Source organism: Mercenaria mercenaria, chromosome 13 (assembly GCF_021730395.1).
Source record: "Mercenaria mercenaria strain notata chromosome 13, MADL_Memer_1, whole genome shotgun sequence".
Taxonomy (NCBI): domain Eukaryota; kingdom Metazoa; phylum Mollusca; class Bivalvia; order Venerida; family Veneridae; genus Mercenaria; species Mercenaria mercenaria.
This window is the reverse complement of record NC_069373.1, coordinates 22,887,437-22,908,581: the sequence shown is the minus strand read 5'-3', so window position 1 is coordinate 22,908,581 and position 21,145 is coordinate 22,887,437. Positions and strand designations below refer to the sequence as shown.

The 21,145-nt window shown below is 39.0% G+C and overlaps 1 protein-coding gene across 2 annotated transcripts in view; it reads left to right on the top strand.

Moving 5' to 3' along the window:
* Positions 1–21,145, top strand: part of LOC123529366 (inter-alpha-trypsin inhibitor heavy chain H3-like) — a 28,339-nt gene that overhangs the window by 4,637 nt on the left and 2,557 nt on the right. The window contains exons 1-11 of one of the 2 annotated variants that reach the window (XM_053521324.1): positions 4,364–4,721; positions 5,207–5,321; positions 7,750–7,876; positions 8,459–8,622; positions 9,042–9,158; positions 11,865–12,036; positions 13,312–14,030; positions 15,240–15,360; positions 15,825–15,974; positions 17,288–17,461; positions 20,255–20,377. In XM_053521324.1, coding sequence (XP_053377299.1) covers positions 4,390–4,721; positions 5,207–5,321; positions 7,750–7,876; positions 8,459–8,622; positions 9,042–9,158; positions 11,865–12,036; positions 13,312–14,030; positions 15,240–15,360; positions 15,825–15,974; positions 17,288–17,461; positions 20,255–20,377 — 2,314 coding nt within the window. In that variant the 5' untranslated portion in view covers positions 4,364–4,389. Of the gene's footprint in view, positions 1–4,363; positions 4,722–5,206; positions 5,322–7,749; positions 7,877–8,458; positions 8,623–9,041; positions 9,159–11,864; positions 12,037–13,311; positions 14,031–15,239; positions 15,361–15,824; positions 15,975–17,287; positions 17,462–20,254; positions 20,378–21,145 lie in introns of those variants that run through there. The other variant, XM_053521323.1, reaches the window with a different exon arrangement.

The window sequence follows — 21,145 nt, the reverse complement described above, 5'->3', positions numbered from 1 at the left end:
GGGTATATTGGAACAAGGTCAGTATACATAGTAGCTCAAAGGGGAGAAAGTGCAGGGTATATTGGAACAAGGTCAGTATACATTGCAGTTCAAAGGGGAAGAAGTGCAGGGTATATTGGAACAAGGTCAGTATACATTGTAGTTCAAAGGGAGAAAGTGCAGGGTATATTGGAACAAGGTCAGTATACATGTAGTTCAAAGGGAGAAAGTGAGGGTATATTGGAACAAGGTCAGTATACAGTTGTAGTTCAAAGGGGAAAAGTGAGGGTATATTGGAACAAGGTCAGTATACAGTGTAGTTCAAAGGGGAGAAAGTGCAGGGTATATTGGAACAAGGTCAGTATACATTGTAGTTCAAAGGGGAGAAAGTGCAGGGTATATTGGAACAAGGTCAGTATACATTGTAGTTCAAAGGGGAGAAAGTGCAGGGTATATTGGAACAAGGTCAGTATACAGTGTAGTTCAAAGGGGAGAAAGTGCAGGTATATTGGAACAAGGTCAGTATACATTGTAGTTCAAAGAGGAGAAAGTGAGGGTATATTGGAACAAGGTCAGTATACATTGTAGTTCAAAGAGGAGAAAGTGCAGGGTATATTGGAACAAGGTCAGTATAAATTGTAGTTCAAAGAGGAGAAAATGAGGGTATATTGGAACAAGGTCAATATACATTGTAGTTCAAAGAGGAGAAAGTGCAGGGTATATTGGAACAAGGTCAGTATACATTGTAGTTCAAAGGGAGAAAGTGAGGTATATTGGAACAAGGTCAGTATACATTGTAGTTCAAAGGGAGAAAGTGCAGGGTATATTGGAACAATGTCAGTATACATTGCTAGTTCAAAGGGGAGAAAGTGCAGGGTACTTGGAACAATGTCAGTATACATTGCAGTTCAAAGGGGAAGAAGTGCAGGGTATATTGGAACAAGGTCAGTATACATTGTAGTTCAAAGAGGAGAAAGTGCAGGGTATATTGGAACAAGGTCAGTATACAGTGTAGTTCAAAGAGGAGAAAGTGAGGGTATATTGGAACAAGGTCAGTATACAGTGTAGTTCAAAGGGGAGAAAGTGAGGGTATATTGGAACAAGGTCAGTATACAGTGTAGTTCAAAGGGGAGAAAGTGAGGGTATATTGGAACAAGGTCAGTATACATGTAGTTCAAATGGGAGAAAGTGAGGGTATTTGGAACAAGGTCAGTATACATTGTAGTTCAAAGAGGAGAAAGTGCAGGGTATTGGAACAAGGTCAGTATACATTGTAGTTCAAAGAGGAGAAAGTGCAGGGTATTTGGAACAAGGTCAGTATACAGTGTAGTTCAAAGGGAGAAAGTGAGGGTATATTGAACAAGGTCAGTATACTGTAGTTCAAAGGGAGAAAGTGGGGGTATATTGGAACAAGGTCAGTATACAGTTTGTAGTCAATGGGAGAAATGCGTGAGGGTATCATTAGAACAAGGTCAATATACATAGTTACAGGAGATTAAAGGGAGACAAGTGCTAGGGTATATTGGAACAAGGTCAGTATACAGTGTAGTTCAAGAGGGAGAAAGTGAGGGTATATTGGAACAAGGTCAGTATACAGTGTAGTTCAAAGGGGAGAAAGTGAGGGTATATTGGAACAAGGTCAGTATACAGTGTAGTTCAAAGGGGAGAAAGTGAGGGTATATTGGAACAAGGTCAGTATACATTGTAGTTCAAAGGGGAGAAAGTGCAGGGTATATTGGAACAAGGTCAGTATACAGTGTAGTTCAAAGGGGAGAAAGTGAGGGTATATTGGAACAAGGTCAGTATACATTGTAGTTCAAATTGGAAAAAGTGCAGGGTATATTGGAACAAGGTCAGAATACATTGTAGTTCAAAGGGGAGAAAGTGTAAGGTATATTGGAACAAGGTCAGTATACATTGTAGTTCAAAGGGGAGAAAGTGCAGGGTATATTGGAACAATGTCAGTATACATTGTAGTTCAAAGGGGAGAATATGAAGGGTACATTGGAACAAGGTCAGTATGCATTGTAGTTCAAAGAGGAGAAAGTGCAGGGTATTTTGGAACAAGGTCAGTATACATTGTAGTTCAAAGAGGAGAAAGTGCAGGGTATATTGGAACAAGGTCAGTATACATTGTAGTTCAAAGAGGAGAAAGTGAGGGTATGTTGGAACAAGGTCAATATACATTGTAGTTCAAAGGGGAGAAAGTGCAGGGTATCTTGGAACAAGGTCAGTATACATTGTAGTTCAAATTGGAAAAAGTGCAGGGTATCTTGGAACAAGGTCAGTATACATTGTAGTTCAAATTGGAAAAAGTGCAGGGTATCTTGGAACAAGGTCAGTATACATTGTAGTTCAAAGAGGAGAAAGTTCAGGGTACCTTGGAACAAGGTCAGTATACATTGTAGTTCAAAGAGGAGAAAGTGCAGGGTATATTGGAACAAGGTCAATATACACTGTAGTTCAAAGAGGAGAAAGTGAGGGTTATACCGGAGCAAGGTCAGTACGTAGTGCAACGGAGAGCAAATGCGGGGTACACTAGAACAACGTCAATACGTAGTTCAATGGAGAGCAAATGCGGGGTACACTAGAACTACGTCAATACATAGTTCAACGAGGAGAACTTGCAAGGTCAGTACATAGTGCTACGGTGAAATGTGAACAAGGTCAGTAGGAAGTGAGACATTGAGAAGAAAGTGCGGGCTATACTGTGTGGGGTATACCGGAACAAGGTCAGTACGCAATGCAACGGGAAGAAAGTACGGGGTACACTGGAACAAGGTCAGTTCGCAGTGCAACGGGGAGAAAGTGCGGAGTACACAGGAACAAGGTCAGTACGTAGTGGTACACTAGAACATGGTCGGTATGTAGTGAGCAAGGGAGGAAGTGAGGGATACACTGGCACAAGGTCAGTACGCAGAGCAACCGAGAGAAAGTGCGGGATACACTGTAACAAAGTAATTACGCAGGGCAACGAGGAGAAATATGCAAGGTCATTACGTAGTGCGACGGGGAGAAAGTACGGTGTACACTGGAACAAGGTCGGTACGTAGTGCAACGGGGAGAAAGTGCGGGGTACATTGGAACAAAGTCGGTACGTACTACAACGGGGAGAAAGTGCGGGCTATACTGGAACAAGGTCGGTACGCAGTGCAACGGGAAGAAAGTGCGGCCTACACTGGAACAAGGTCGGTACGCAGTGCAACGGGGAGGAAGTGCGGGGTACACTGGAACAAGGTCGGTACGTATAACAACGGGGAGAAAGTGTGGGCTATACTGGAACAAGGTCGGTACGCAGTGCTACGAGGAGAAAGTGCGGGATACACTGGAACAAGGTCTGTACGCAGTGCAACGGGGAGAAAGTGCGGGTTACACTGGAACAAGGTCAGTACGTAGTGCAACGGGGAGAAAGTGCAGGCTATACTAGAACAAGGTCTGTACGCAGTGCAATTAGGAGAAAGTGCGGGTTACACTGGAACAAGGTCAGTACGTAGTGCAACGGGGAGAAAGTGCGGGCTATACTAGAACAAGGTCAGTACGTAGTGCAACGGGGAGAAAGTGCGGGCTATACTAGAACAAGGTCTGTACACAGTGCAACGGGGAGAAAGTGCGGGTTACACTGGAACAAGGTCAGTACGTAGTGCAACAGGGAGAAAGTGCGGGCTATACTAGAACAAGGTCTGTACGCAGTGCAACGGGGAGAAAGTGCGGGTTACACTGGAACAAGGTCAGTACGTAGTGCAACGGGGAGAAAGTGTGGGCTATACTAGAACAAGGTCTGTACGCAGTGCAACGGGGAGAAAGTGCGGGTTACACTGGAACAAGGTCTGTACGCAGTGCAACGGGGAGAAAGAGCAGGTTACACTGGAACAAGGTCTGTACGCAGTGCAATTAGGAGAAAGTGCGGGATACACTGGAACAAGGTCAGTACGTAGTGCAACGGGGAGAAAGTGCGGGTTACACTGGAACAACGTCTGTACGCAGTGCAAGGGGGAGATAGTGCGGGATACACTGGAACAAGGTCAGTACGTAGTGCAACGGGGAGAAAGTGCAGGTTACACTGGAACAAGGTCAGTACGCAGTGCTATTAGGAGAAAGTGCGGGATACACTGGAAAAAGGTTAGTACGTAGTGCAACAGGGAGAAAGTGTGGGTTACACTGGAACAATGTCAGTACGCGGTGCCACGGGGAGAAAGTGCGGGATACACTGGAACAAGGTCGGTACGTACTACAACGGGGAAAAGTGCGGGCTATACTAGAACAAGGTCGGTACACAGTGCAACGAGGAGAAAGTGCGGGGTACACTGGAACAAGGTCTGTACACAGTGCAACGGGTAGAAAGTGTGGGGTACACTGCAACAAGGTCAGTACGTAGTGCAGCGGGGAGGAAGTGCGGGGTACACTGGACCAATGTCAGTACGCTGTGCAACGGGGAGGAAGTGCAGGGTACACTGGACCAATGTCAGTACGCAGTGCAACGGGGAGGAAGAAGTGCGGGGTACACTGGACCAATGTCAGTACGCTGTGCAACGGGGAGGAAGTGCGGGGTACACTGGACCAATGTCAGTATGCAGTGCAACGGGGAGAAAGTGCGGGTACACTGGAACAAAGTCAGTACGCAGTGCAACGGGGAGGAAGTGTGGGGTACACTGGACCAATGTCAGTACGCTGTTCAACGGGGAGAAAGTGCGGGGTACACTGGACCAATGTCAGTACGCTGTGCAACGGGGAGAATGTGCAAGGTTAGTATGTAGTGCGACGGGGAGAAGATGTGCTGGAACAAGGTCAGTAAGTGCGGGGTATAGTACGTAGTGTGTCGGAGAGAGGAAGTACGGGGTATGTGGAACAAGGTCAGTTGGAACAAGGTCAATTATATAATATTATTTACGGTGCTTTTTCTTTAAGCGCTTGAATGAGTGCAAAATTTTAATTTATGTTATTTTATTGCATTTTCTACGCAGTATGCAAACCCCGTACAAAAGAAAATCTATACTTTGCTACTTACATGATTTTGTGGATGAAGTCTACTCCATATTTAACTATGTTTACGTTAATTTTCCTGAATACTATATCTATTTAAATATTGCATTTAATACATGCATTCTCACTTATTGACGAAATTCATAATACGGCATGCGTTATCAAAATAAAGGCTGGTAACGTATGTAAGTCTATATGCGGAAATTATGTTTGGCATTTAACTGTATTACATCCTCATACTTTTAAGACATAGAGAGACGAACAGATTTAACTTGGCAGTTACTGTGGCCCCACAGAGCAAGGTGTCGTTCAACCTCACATACCAGGAACTGTTGAAGAGAACACGTGGCCATTATGAACAGGTTAGCTATTGCAACATTTTGTACTTTAACACGAGATAAAAAATAGTAAATCTATTTATCTAAAATTATAGGTAGATTTAGGCGTTAAAAATGTTTGTTTTCGGTATACCGACCTACCCTAAATTTTTGGCTCGACCCTAAATGTTTTATGGCCTTGAAGAATATTTTTTTCGAAATTTTGACAAAAAGTTGCAAAATTGCATTTTTATGCTTTAAACATGGTCAGTGATGTTAGAAATCAACATACTGATGCTCTAAAGGCATAACCCCCTTATTTGTATTCATTTTTTGACACAAAAATAATTTCCGAAAAGTCTCCCTAAATAAAAAAAAAAATCCCCCCCCCCCCCAACCTCCAAAAAAAAAAAAATCCGACCTTCCGACCTACCTACCCTGATTTTTTTAGCATGTTACCAGAAACAAATATTTTTTTTAGGCCTTATGCAAAATTTGTTGAGCCTTTTATCACGGCTCGGGGAGAGTCTTGCATAACTGATACCAAACTTATAGGAATTCAACATAATCTGCTATTTATTGGCGTTATCAGTTTAAGAAGTTTATATCGTCGCTCAAGTTACGTGACATTGATATGGAACGCCATAGCTGTCTTTTGATATAATGGTATTTCATGTTACATATTTGATGTTTCTCTTCAAATTAATTTTATGCCCTTATATGTGCAGTGACGGTATGGTATATCCATTTAACATTACGAACAGATCATAAAACTTGTGAAAAAACCAATATCATTTCTACAGCTCTAGAACAGAAAACAGAAAAGAATTTGCATGGTACATTTTTATTACAGGATAAGCCACATATCATTCTACATATCTAACACCTCTTCAAATATACAACAAACTTAAGATTACAGATAAGTGCGAGCGATAATTATTTCTGAATCTGAATTCAATGTTCATAAAAAGGAACAATGGTGTGTTTGTTTATTCAAACTTTAGCTCAAACAGGAAACGTAGCTCTTAGCCCATTTCCGGAAAACATAATTATGTGAAGTACCATTTTTCTCTTTATATATTTCGATAGCATACATTTTTTTTTATTTGTATTATTCCACTTACAGTTTTCCTTGATTTATATTCAACTTCAAGGAGGATTCATGATGGCGAGTCCCCTGAAAATCTGTCCATATTAAATAAATTTATAACCTGAAACTGTGGAATCTGTCATTTTACAAAAATACATTTTGGCTCGCCTTACTTGGAAAACGACATCACTTTTGGTAATTTAATTCTTTATTTTAAAAATTTACGAATTTAAAACATGACACGGTGTCAAATATTGTTTAAGTATACGTAGAATACGAGGTATATACTTTTGACAAAATCTTTCCGAGGGTTCAAAACCCCGGACGTCCCTAGAAGTTGACACCCTACCAAAACCCCGGGATTGCCCCTGTGTAGTATCTTTTTTTAAACTGAAGAGTTCCATTGGGGTTTCCTGTCTTATTCAAAAATGTATTCACGCATATGAGCTCGAACTGTTTGTGGCCTACTTGTTCATATTTGCTTAATAAGATGGCACGTTTCTGCCATATCGTGCTGTCATGTTAGCACTCCCGCCAGCACGGCAACACGAGAATACGATAAAAGTAGGACGACGACACGACAAAAAAAAAGTGGTGGGGGGGGGGGGGGGGGGGGGGGGGAGTATCAACCATTTTTCTTTCGTTTTGTTGTCCTATTTTATCGCTTTTTCGTGCTTGCGGGGACGACCCGCGACAACACTATGACACGTCGTGTTGTCATTCTGGTAGGGGCGCCACACGACAGTATGAAAGTACGACAAAGTATCAATATGTCGTATTGCCACACAATAACACGATTGATTATTGTGTCGTTGTTTCGCATTCCGAATTGCATACGCAGTGGAGTTACACATATGCATCATTTAGGCTTTATCATAATGGTAGAGATGCACATCTGAGTTAATAGCAACACGTACTGCTGAATGAATAAGTTTTTATTTCATACTATTTCCCATGTATGTGTTATGTTCTTGTACGTAAACCGCGCATGTCAGTCGGAAAATGAAGTGTGACTAAACAGTATGTGTCTTCCGCCAGCACGACATAACAACAACACAACAGAATGTTATTTTGTCGTGTTGTCGCTAGTCATCCTGGAAAAGGACGAAAGAACGATAAAATGTTACTTTTCCTTTTCCTCGTGTTGTCGCATTCCCCCCCCCCCCCCCACACACACGACGAAAAAGGCACCACCACAACAGAAAAAATTGACGTATCGTTGCCCTATTTTGTTTGTCTTACTGCCTGGCTGTCGTCCTGGCGGGAGTGTCAGCATGTCAGTACGACATGGCAGAACTATTCGAAAGAAATTCACGAAACTATTAATTTTGTGAAGTAATTAGAGGGTAATTATGATTATAATGTATTTTAAAACTATTTCAGGTAATTTATATCGATCCCGGTCAGCCTGTCCCTGATATGGACATCACTGTCGCCATCGTGGAGTCACGCGAGATAACTGATCTTAGAGTCCCGCCTCTCAGAAACGACGTCATGGCTGACATCGAGGGTAAGACAAATGTGTTATCAAACCGACCAAAATTACAATTCTACAACAACATGTATTGAAGAAAACAAAAAACATGTATATACAAGTTTAAACCAGAAATGAAACAATTAGTCTGCACAGCCAGGTGGTCTCTTCACATTTTCTGTGTCATAAGTCCGACGACTTAATAAAGTGCTTGAAATCGATGTGGACCTTCGTGTAGGTAGCTACGCGCCTGATTAATTGATTTGGATTCGCATAGGTAGCTTAGAACAAACACACAAACAAACATCGGTATATGTCAGCCTGAACGTGAGAAAATCTAAGCAGTCCCCTCAAAAAATTAAAACTGCATTGTTAAATAACCTGCGTGGTTCCATGTTGTCAGTATACACTAATCAAAACTTCTAACATCCATAGATAGTTTTGCCGATAACTTTGAATCCATAGTACTATTAGAACATCTACGAAAATTCTTGTAAAACATCTGAAAAGTTCAAGAACATCGCTAAGTAGAATATAACATGTACAGTGGCATTTTCTGGTCTGGTGCCTGTGGAAAATACAGAGATGTAGATATAATTGATTTTAATTGATATACAGATGTGAGCACTATAACAGTGATAACCACACCCACCCCGAAAACAGCGCACGTGAAATTCGTGCCAAGTATTGAGTTCCAAACAGCACAGTCAGCTAGTGGTATGGCAGGACAGTTCGTGGTTCAGTATGACGTAGAGAGAGAAATGGACATTGGGGATGTTTTGGTATGTGATCTAACCTAAATAACATACAATGCAACATTAATTTTGTATGTTTGCAAACGAAAACATGCTAGATTAATCGCTATGATAAATAGTATTTAGCAGTATTTCTGTGATACTACGCCCGTCGGGCAAACAACATAAAAAGGAAATCGAAACTCGATGCCAGTAACAAATATAAATTTCTATATAAAATACCTGTGGTTTTGCGTGCTAAAGTGTGGCGCGTGGCCGTTAACTGTTACCTATAAATCTTGGGTTGCATACACACAATAGAATTTGAATAGCCATGGAGCAGGGCTTTAAGCACGTTTGACTTAAAATGTCGGTGCGGTAATTTTGGTTATTAACCCGCAGAGAACAATAGAACAGTTGTGTAATGTTCTATGTACTTCTTTTGAATGAGAGAATTATTTCTGTAGGTTGTGAATGGATACTTCGTGCATTTCTTCGCACCTGACGGATACAAGCCAATACCTAATGACGTTTTGTTTATCCTGGATACAAGTGGATCCATGACCGGAACAAAACTGAATCAAGTAAGCAATATGTCACCATTCTACGCCATACTTAATGATAACTTAAATCAAAGGTATATACCGGTAGTTTAAAACGTGGTGGATTTTATCTCTCCACTACTAGTATAACTTAATCCTTGCCTTGTCCGTTCATCTGGATGTCTGTTAGTTCTTCCGATTTTGGTGTGGAGCATATGTCAAAAAGTACTTGACACGGAATCAGCAAGACCAGAGTTAGGGCCCTTGACATAGTCAAAACTGTGCATGGAAGGCCTAAAAGTTTGTCTCATGAAATTTGAATGTTGATCAGCATGTGAAGCTGTGCATCTGTGTTTTTATTTGAGATTTTCATCCCCACCCTCCAAAACAAAATTAGCTAATTGTATAAATTTATGTTTTCTTCATTGTCGAGTCCGCTTGCGGTGTGCTCGACTTAGTCGTCACTTTTGGCGGGTCGGGGTATGTGCGTGCGTGCGTCCGTCCGATTTTGTCTGGACCATAACTTTGACATGCATGGACCAATAATGTTTATATTAGGCATGAACGTTTACCTCAATGAGAAGGTGTTTCATGCGCAAATCCCATGTTCCTATCTCAAAGGTCAAGGTCACAGTTGGAGGTCAAAGGTCAAACTGAAGTTTGTCCGGAGCATTTCTTCTTCATGCATGATGGGATTTTGATGTAACTTGGCATGAATGTTCACCATTATGAGACGGAGTGTCATGCGCAGTCCCTATAGGTCTAAGATCAAGGTCACACTTAGAGGCCAAAGGTCAGATACAAGAATTACATTGTCTGGAGTATGTCTTTTTCATGCATAAGTGGAATTTGATGTAACTTGGCACATATGTTCAACTTTGTTTTTAGAATTACTTCCCTTTTTTGTTATTTTTATATAATATTTAGGTGTATTTTGACCTATCTCTATCTGTATGACCATTTAGTGACATTCAGTTGGGACACCAATGTCATATGGACTCATTTCTATTCTTCCTTTTTATACGCCCATTTGAAAAACGGGACGTATTATGGGAACGCCGCTGGCGGGCGTCCGGGCGCTTGGGCGGGCGGGCGGCGTCCACAGACTTTGTCCGGAGCATATCTTCTTCATGCATGGAGGGATTTTGATGTAACTTGGCACAATTGTTCACCATCATGAGACGGAGTGTCATATGCAAGAACCAAGTCCCTAGGTCTAAGGTCAAGGTAACACTTAGAGGTCAAATGTCAAATTCAAGAATGGCTTTGTCCGGAGCATATCTTCTTCATGATGGAGGGATTTTGATGTAACTTAGCACAATTGTTCTCCATCATGAGACGGAGTGTCATGCGCAAGAACCAGGTCCCTAGGTATAAGGTCAAGGTCACATTTAGAGGTCAAAGGACACAAGAATGAACACTTTGTCCGGAGCATTTCTTCTTCATGCATGGAGGGATTTTGATATAACTTGGCACAAATGTTCATCATCATGAGACGGAGTGTCACGCGCAGATCCCTTCTTTAGAATTACTTCTCTTTGTTGTTACTATAGATAGCTTATATTGTAACTTCTTCATTACTAGTCGTAGGGAAAAATCGAGACCACTTTTCTGTAGTATAACATGCATGTTACATCCAATTTTGAGGTGTATTTTGACCTATCTCTACCTTGTAAGGATTTTTGTGTGGACTTTGATTTTTTTTTAAGATTAATTCCCTTGTTACTATAAATAACTTATATTATAACTTTTTTTATAATTGACCGTAGGGAAAAATCAAGACCACTTTTCTGTGGTACAACATAGATATCACTTTCAAATTTTAGGTGTATTTAAGGTATCTCTTCCTGGTAAGGAGTTTGTGTTTTTTTGTGGACTTAGAAAACAAAAGAATTACAATAATTACTACTAACACAACCACAGAATTAAAATTCCATTTGCAAATACAGGTGCTAGTGTAAAGAAATTTGTTATAACGGGCGTATATTGTGACATTCTGGCACACTCATTTACAAATATTCTGGTCGTTTGTTTTCGACGTTTCATCTTAATTTGGACGTGTTCAGAGATCTTAGAATGTGATTAACCGAAAGTGTTATGGAAAAAAACAGAACTTTAGCACTCTCAATCATGGGAATATAATGTAGCATGCATGCAGTAATGTGCGAAATCACTTTAATCAGTCTTTGGCTTTTCTTTTTATAAATTCATTTAATCAAATATATAAAGTTAGGTTAAAACCATCGAAAAACTTGAAACTGGAAGAACATATTTTTGTGTTACATGCACGCTCAAAAACAGTTGTTACTCGTGAACAACAGATCTAAGCATTGCATCTTGTTTTCGCTCGGTAAAGATATTTCGATCTTATACTGAAATGTACAAATATCCTCCGTGTACTCAGTTTGGTTTTCCGTATTCCATCCAAAGGGGGTTCGAAACGTGTGGATTACTTTAATTTGGCATAATAAATAGTCCTGACCACTGGGGGAAGGGGTGGTGGTGGGGGGATGGGGTAGGGGGCAAAAAAATGGTTGCCCGGATATATAATATAGTTAAAAGATCAAACGGATTAAATGGTAATTTTTAATCCTTCGGATATATAATTGAAACTTATATATATATATCTGTTATGCCATATTAAAAAGACCTACAAGTGTCGGACCCTTTGATTCAAGGTCCGCACTGCCAAATTTATTCGGACATATCAAGATTCCAGTGAATAATCTTTGGTTGGACTGTTTTCAGTTGAAGCAAGCAATGCATTCTATTCTCGGCCAGCTGAACGAAGGTGACCGGATGAACATTATGTCGTTTTCTGGATCTACCTCGTTTTGGAAAACACAGATGGTGGATGTTTTAGACGAAGATATAATGGAGGAAGCAAAAACACACATTTCTTCTCTAAAAGCTGGCGGGTGTAAGTTAATTGTTGTAATAATACAGTTTGTGATAGTTTCATGAAAATAAGGTGTAGGAAAAAAAGTGATGTTCTTGCAAGATGCGTAGGGTAATCAGATCAAAAGTTACTTTTTATACGAAACAAAAAATGATTTGAAGTAGTGACCCAAAAAGTTATAGATTATTTATTTTTGTATCGAGATATATACACGATTCTGCAGGGAAAATATTTATCTATGTCTATTTCTCGATGCATAATTAATATTTATGCACACACATTTATGTGGGTCACGGCATATAGCGTTGCTGCTGTCCCAACGTCCGTATGAATGTCCGTATGTATGTCCCGAAATCTTGTGTGTCCAACTCCTCCCACACTATTAGCCCGATTTGCTTCAGACTTTCACAGACGAACAGGCTTGATGTGAAGAATGATTTTTTTTCTGTGACTATTGTACCGCAGTTATGACACTTGGATAATTTTGCTGTATAGAATATAGAGAAAAATCTTGTGTGTCCAACTCCTCCCACACTGTTAATAAAAGTTTGTAAAAAGATCCTTTGGAAGCATAGAATGCAACCAAGCAGAATTATAGGAGGCTTAAGCGAAACTCATTACACAAATATTGAATGGACGCCATGATCCCAAAGGACCAGAAAATATAACAACACTGAATCCAAGCCTGATTTGCTTCGAACTTTCGTAGATGAACAAGCTTGATATGCAGATGACCTTAAAGCAAAATTTTTGTGTGACTATTTTTACTGCAGTTATGGCCCTTTGATAATTTTGCTTTATAGAATATAGAGAAAAGTGTTGTATGTCCAACTGCTCCCGCACTATACGCTTGATTTGCTACAACTTTTACAGCTGAACAAGCTTGTTGTGCAAGTGACCAAAAAGAAAGAACTTTTGCTGTGACTATTTTTGCCACAGTTATGGCCTTTTGATAGTTTTGCTAAGTAGAATACAGAGAAAAATCTGTGTGTCCAACTCCCCAAACACCATTGAAAGGATATGCTTGAAGGTTTCATAGATGAAGAACCTTCTTGTGAAGATGATCATGAATAATGGACTTTTTTTTCTGTGGCTATTTTTTTCTAGAATTATGGCCCTTTCTTAATTTCACAAAATAGGCCATAGTGAAGAAATTTGGTGTGTTCATCTCTTCATACACTTTGTGAAGGAATGGATAAGAAGTTGCTCAGATGCACAAACTTAGATGTTTACGGTTCCATTATATCTTAATGGACAGTAAAAACTGATAAGCAATAAATGTTTTTATATTGACAGGGACCAATATTGATCTAGCACTGACAACAGGTGTAACCTTCTTGAAGGACCGAAGCAACACTGATGGTGCTGTCCGATCACCTGTCATAGTGTTTCTTACTGACGGCGAGGCAACACACGGCGTAACCAACACAGAAGAAATTTTGAAAAACGTACGCACTATAAATGAAATAGGAATTCCAGTATTTTCTCTGGCATTTGGAGAACATGCGGACTACGATCTTGTTAAGAAAGTTTCCATACAGAACAACGGCCTAGGCAGAAAGATCTATGAAGCGTCAGATGCTGCCATGCAAATTTCCGGATTTTACAACGAAATTTCTGTCACTCTGCTGAACAATATAACGTTTCAGTATTTGGATGCTCCCGTTGTCAACGTAACGAAACACGAGTATACCAATTACTTCAATGGGTCAGAGATGGTGATCTCGGGAAGACTGGAAAACCTTGATGATTTCGTCATTGACAATACACTCACTTTACGAATAATCAGCAACAGCGTAGATGGACCCCACATGGTTTTGTCGGGAGGATTAAGTGATAACTTGATAGACATCAGTGTTACTGAAAATGCGACAAACAGTGGGGACTTTGAGAAAATAACGGAAAAAGTCTGGGCATATCTGACCATTAAACAGCTGCTTGACAAGGAACTTGCTACATCAGATGAAGCAGAGAAACAGGGATATAACAGGCAAATACTGGAACTGTCCCTTAAGGTCAGTCTCTAATGTTCATCATTATTTCCTATTTTTAACTCACCGTCCCATCCGTCTGTCCACACTGTCCTTTAAACAACATCTCCTCCTAAACCACCAGTTCAATTTAGATGAAACTTCACAGGAATGTTCCTTAGATGGCCCCCTTTCAAAATTATTTAAAGAATTGAATTCTACTCAAAACTCTGGTTGCCGTGGCAACCAAAAGGAAAAACTTAAAAAATCTTCTTGTCCAAAACCGCAAGGCGTAGAACCTTAATATTTTGTATGTAACATCATCTAATGGTCCTCTATGAAGATTGTTCAAATTATGCCACTGGGTTGTAAAGAGGCCCCGCACCGGGGGTCCCAAATTTTACATAGACATATATATGAAAAAATCTTTAAAAATCTTCTTGTCTGAAACCACAAGACCTAGGCCTTTGATATTTGGTATGTAGCATTACCTTGTTGTCCTCTACCAAGATTGTTCAAATCATTACCCTGGGGTGAAAAGAGGCCCTGCCCGGGGGTCTCAAATTTTACATAGACTTATATATGAAAACAACTTCAAAATTCTTCTTGTCTGAAACTGCAAGGCCTAGGCTTTTATTTGGTATGATGCGTTTTCTAGTGATTCTCTACTAAGATATTCAAATTATGCCCCGCGAGTTGAAATGAGGCCCCACCCAGTGGGTCCTGAGTTTTACATTGACTTATATAGGAAAAAAACTTTAAAAATCTTTTTGTCTGACACCGCAAGACCTAGGCCTTTGATATTTGGTATGTAGCATTGCCTTATGATCCTCTACCAAGATCGTTCAAATTATGCCCCTTGGGTGAAAAGTGGCCCTGCCCTGGGGGTCCAAAGTTTTACATAGACATACTATAGGATTTTTTTAAAACAAATCTTTTTGTCTGAAAGTTGAAGGCCTAGTTCTGGGCATATCTCAGGTGAGCGATCCAGGGTCATCAAATATTCTCTACTATTATTATAGAGTAGAGAAAGTAATTTTGCAAGCCATACAAAACTTAACTAAAATGGAAGTAAAATTCAGTCTGTTGTGTAAATGATTAAAGGTAGCATACCGTTTGTCATATACAAATATGCTATTCCAATCCATTTTCATTACTTCGTAATATTCATCAATGTTATAAAATTTGTGAGAAAATACATAATGGTAGGCGCTTAAAACATTTTGTAAAGCCATATAATTTATGTTCATTTAGTATGGCTTTGTCACTCCTCTGACGTCTATGGTAGTTACGTTACCTGACACAGACAGCACAGAAAATATTGAAGATGTGACTGTGGAAAATAATCAGGAGAGACGCCCTGTACCGAAACCAGGTAAAAGGATATAAGTAAGGAAGTGGCTAGGGGTCTGGTAACTGGACCTCTATAGACTACCCGTACAGGGCAGGCTAGAGGTCCGTTAATGATGGTATTTACAAAGAGCTAGGAGACTATACAACAGATGGCCAAATTATTCCACATAGAGCCTTTTACCAGCTAAAGTTAGTTTGACTTGAATGTGTTGATGTCTAATATACAAAGCATTCTTAATGCATGTGTATTGATATGATTTTATTGGGATGATGCATTTGTAGGCCAGGTCTTTCATCTTTTGAAATTTCATTCAATCTTTAAAATTAATAGTACAATCTATCCTCTAATAAACAAACACACTCTTGACTACACATACGTTAACGTTTTAATGAAAGTGGTTGCTTTACTTATAAGTGACCTACTGATTAGGGTGAATAAATCTGGCTATTATTGTATAATTATGCTCTTTCGAATGCTTGTTTTAGGACAGTTTCGTCCCGGCCAAAGGATTCATCATAAGCGACCATATTCAAGAAAGCGGCCCTATTCGTCCATGCCCGCACAAGCAACTTCGAAGACAGTCGGATCCAACTTCATGCGGACACAGTTCAGTTCACCGATGCGTGTTTTCTCAGGTGTGATATTTAGTTTGCATTGACGTTAAAATGTAGAGGATGTTTGTTTGTTTCAGTGTAAGTTCGAAATATATGTCATCGAGTGAAAACCATATGCAAAATTTTCATGAGAGGCGTATCCACAAGTGAAAATGTAAATTAAGGTTTACACGAGTGATATATATTTCAGTTTTACATGTAAAACAAAAATTTTCTATTAATTATATGATTTTCAATGGTTTTAACCAATTATTACCCATTTTACCCGTGCAACGTCATGTGCAAATGCATCATGATGTCAATGTAATGTGAAAAATAATGGCGAGAATATTATTAATGTAGATTTATCTTTTCCCTTAATATTCAGGCCAAAACTTTAACAAATACTAGCTGTATTGACATTTCAGCATGATATTGTAGCTTCCTGGGATCCGGACAAAATCCCCTGCGGACAAAACCCCCTTCACTCATTTTTGCAAAGACGGACAAAATCCCCTTCATCTTTTTCACAAGGAGGACAAAACCCCCTTCGCAGAATTTTACAAGGTGGACAACACCCCCTTCGCGCTTTTTACAAGGAGGACAAACCCCCCTTCGCGTTTTCTTTTGTCACCCTTGTGAAAAACGCGGAGGGGGGGGGGGGGGGGGGGGTGAGGGTTTGTCCTCCTTTAAAAAACATGAAGGGTTTTTTGTCCTCTTTGTAAAATTCAGCGAAGGGGATTTTGTCCTCCTTGTAAAACTGATGAAGGGGGTTTTGTCCGCCTATGCAAAAATGAGCGAAAGGGGGTTTTGTCCGCAGGGGATTTTGTCCTACACTCAGGCTTAACAGCGATCTTGTTAATTAAGTCTGAAGTAAATCCGTTTAGTCAGAGTTGACAAATTTTGTGACATACAGACTGACGGACGGATGGACTCAAAAACAGACAGATAGCACTGTCTTGTGGGATACATAACTGTTGATATATATAGGAAGCTAGAGCGTAGGACAAAATCTGTCAAATTCATCAAATTATATGTTTTGGCCATCTCTTTTATGTTACTAAATGGATTTCTATCGTACCTTACAGGAGTGATTGGTGTCATGCTTAGTTATACATAATTATTGTCGGCATGTTCCGGATATTTGGTGGAGTTATGGCCCTTGATTTGTTGTACTCTATTTTGTCAGGCAACTACTCCGATACCACCAGGGTGAGTTACACCAAAGACGTTGTTTGTAACCAAAGCACAGAAGGCAGAGGTTAAACTCATATATTTATAGTTATCTTGTAACTGAGAACACTGATCATATATTGATATAATATTTTCCTTTATTTCAAACCGTACATATATAGATCCTGCCGACATGGATGTCGCCTATGACATCATTGACCCTCTTGCAAGTCTTGGCAAGTTCGGCAGCGACCCAAACAGGAGACCTATGAAAAACAAACGAAGAAACAAACACAAGAAGAACAAAAGGAAGAACAGAAATAAGAACAAAAGGAGAAATCAGAAGAAACCAAAAGGTTGAATAAAACAAATTTCGTTTAGTCTGATCATGAATCTTCTTTTTAATTAAAGCTGCACGCCTCCAAATTTAGGTCAGATTTTTCATTAAAGCTGCACTCCTCCAGATTTAGGTTGGATTTTTCATTAAAGCTGCACGCCTCCAGATTTAGGTCAGATTTTTCATTAAAGCTGCACGCCTCCAGATTTTTCTTTAAAGCTGCACACCTGCAGATTTAGGTTGGATTTTTCATTAAAGCTGTCCGCCTCCAGATTTAGGTCGGATTTTTCATTAAAGCTGCACACCTCCAGATTTAGGTCAGATTTTTTGAAATTCAGAAACTGCTTTCATTGGTTAGTTATTGCAATGAAAAGAAAATGTAAAGCGATTCTGTGCATTATAGGAACCCTTTATCTATAGAACACTCTTTTAATCAATAAAATATGTAGAAAACTCTTTAAAAAAATTAGCTGATCAGACTGGGTAATGAATTTTGATACAAAGTAGAAAGGAGTTAGCTTTATTTTATATTATACATATTAGAATATTTGCTTTATCATTTTCGATATCAAATATGAATTGTTAATTCTGTTTGAAAACAGTTGCAACTTTAATATTTTTATCTTGAGGCATGCCCCTTTAAACAAGACTACCCTTATGGTTTAATGAAAATAAACATAATATTGATTTTATAACATGGCTGTTCACTGCGGACTGTGAAATAGCAATATTTCCGTCAGGATATTAATTGTTTCGTCTTTTGTTTCTGTACACATTACTTTTATAGTGGATGGTTTCTGTCCGGTTGTAAAATGTGTATTTGAATATCCACCCATGCATAAAAAATTACAATACGTACAAGAAAAGATACTTTAAATGGTAGACCATGACCTTTGATCTAGGGGTCCGGGACTTGTCCGCGACACATCATCTTATTGTTCCTTCTCTTGAGAAGGAATATCTTAATTCCGTAAGTCACACTTGACTGAGCTACTGATATCGAAAGCTGTTGTAATTACAAGCTGGACAATTAAACTCCGTGACCTTAGAAATAACCTCTGACGTTAAACTATTCTTTCCTAATTGAGGCAACTCTCTGACTGAACGCGTTCCATGGATTACATATTACTAAACCTAGGATGGTTGATTGATTCTTTTACAATCCATGCTAAAGACTTATCTTTAACAATCGACAGAACGACAATTCACATTTAAATGTCTGTATATTTGGATTCAAGATGCTATTTGTATTTTCGCATCTATTTTGTTGAACCAATCAGCATTGTTATGATGTCAAAGAGAGAATATAATTGCGTTAATCCACTGAACTGGTGACTTGTTACAACAAATGCGTAATGAGCTAGCTGTTAATTTTACAAGCTTGTAATATCAAATACTAGGCTTTTTAAAAGCTTGCAGATGTTGTAAGTTAATTTTGATTGGTGCGAGGTGTCAGATACGAGGCCTCATAGCTCGTTGTCAGATCCTATGCGTAGCGTAATAGGAGATGTACTTCAGTCAGATTGATTCTTTTATTTCCTCCATTCTTGAAGAACATAACATATGTACATTCAGTCGACCAGACAGACATATATCAGCAAATTTAAATGTAAGCAACTAAATATTATCGTTACATTCAAATGCATGGTTAATGTGTGAAAACAAACCCCATTGCGACCCTCTAATTATGTGCAACAAATTCACGCATCGAATCGTAATGGACTGATCGGGACGATGTTTTATTGCTGTATTTACTCTACTGAAAGTGGTAACAAATTTAATTTGTTGTTGGATTTAACAATTCATGTTAAATATCTAGCGTAAATACTTACCTGACATTTTTGGCAGAAAACGACATTGCAACCAATTTTACAGATGATCTTTTATATTTATATAGATTGCCTAAAGGTACTTGCTATGCTTTAATTTTATGCTTTGGTCTGTACACTTTTTAATATCCCAAGGCTGAAGCAAAAAAGGCATAGAGTGCAAAAGAAATGCTATCTTAGATCATGATCCCTATCTATGCAATGCAATGTCGTAGATATTTTAACCTGACCATGACGACACCATGTCTTGCGTGCAAGACCAAGACGCCTAACTAATAGGTCAAGGTTATTCTTGAATATTAAGATTTTACTTCATTTTCTCGTTTAGTCTATAACTGTGTATGCATAAAGAAGATTTGTAAACCTTCAACCGCAACAAAGCAATCTGTCGCATTCAAGACTCAGAACCCTATATAAGAGGTCAATGTCATACACATACAACAGAAATTTTATGTCATTCTTTTGTATCCCAACTATAACTTTTGTTTAAATGGATGGACATTAAAATTACATTGCACAAACATTCACCTGACGTATGCAAGACCTAGACACATGACCCAAACGTCAGTGTCACACTTAAGAGGTTAAGTATATATCTGACTTGATTTTCTTGTAAAATCTATAACTTTTGCATATAAACAAAATCATGTCAATCCGATGTGTGACATACAAGACCCGAGTCATATTAAAATGTCAAATCTGTATCATGGCAGTTTTTCTTGTCAGGTCCTTGTTCCTTACAGTAAGGTAACATGTCCCGTGCAGAACTCATACACCTAGCTCAAAGGTCAAGGACTTACTAATGCTTCAGTCTTGATATAATATCAGTATTATTCTTTTGTCAATTTATCATTACTTTAAGGAATCTAATATCAAATAGCGCTGGTATCCATGTATTTCTGATCAGTTAAAACATTATATCTATTATTTTGGCGTCTGCTTTTGGGATTTTGATGACATACGGTATAAATGTATTGAAACAGGCTTCCAGTATCCGCTACGCGTTAAATTCCCGAAGCTGGCAGACCCTCTGTGTTTCAGCATGTACGACGACGCTTTGGAGACGGCTCCAGATACCTATGTCTTCTACAGCGACAATGATACAGGTAATTATTATGCATGTGACACCTTCTTTGGAGACAGTCCCAGATATGAGCGTCCGTGTTATCTACATTGATAAAGATACACGTAAATAGTTGTATAACCTGTACTGTATACAGGGTCCAATTTTACTTGGACCCGGATAACTATGCCTTATAGAGTGATAAAGATACATGTATGCTTTACAGAAGATCCCAGATAGCAGAAGTATATCTTGCAGTGATAAAAATACAATAATCATGTAAAGAACAGTGAAAACTCGATAATCTCATTTTATTGACAAACAGTATCTGCCAAATTCATAATAATAAGAAAGGCCAGTTCAGTGTAAGCGATCTTACAATTATATTTATAAACAAGATTCATACTCCTAGAATCACTATTACTTTGAAGTATAAAATTACCGGATAAAATCAAATTATTGTGTTTCATCTACTAGTATTTAGTACTGAGAAATGAACCGGTCAACCAGTCAAAATCTATATAAAAGTATTTGACTGACCCAGTGTTAGATAGTTAGCAGTAATCTGAAACTACAATAGAACTAGAAAATGCTCCGGATTACAGGGAGCGTACATACTGGCTTCATGACGATATGCCTGAAGTTTCAAAGTTGTGCCTCCATTGGTGTGTCCTCTTTTTAAGACATTTTTGTAACAATGCCTTGAAAGCTTAAGTTGTTTGGAAATGGCGGCAACTTTTCATAAATATATTATGAAATTTCAGATAACATATATTTGTAATAAGATAAAATAATATCTTATATCACCTGA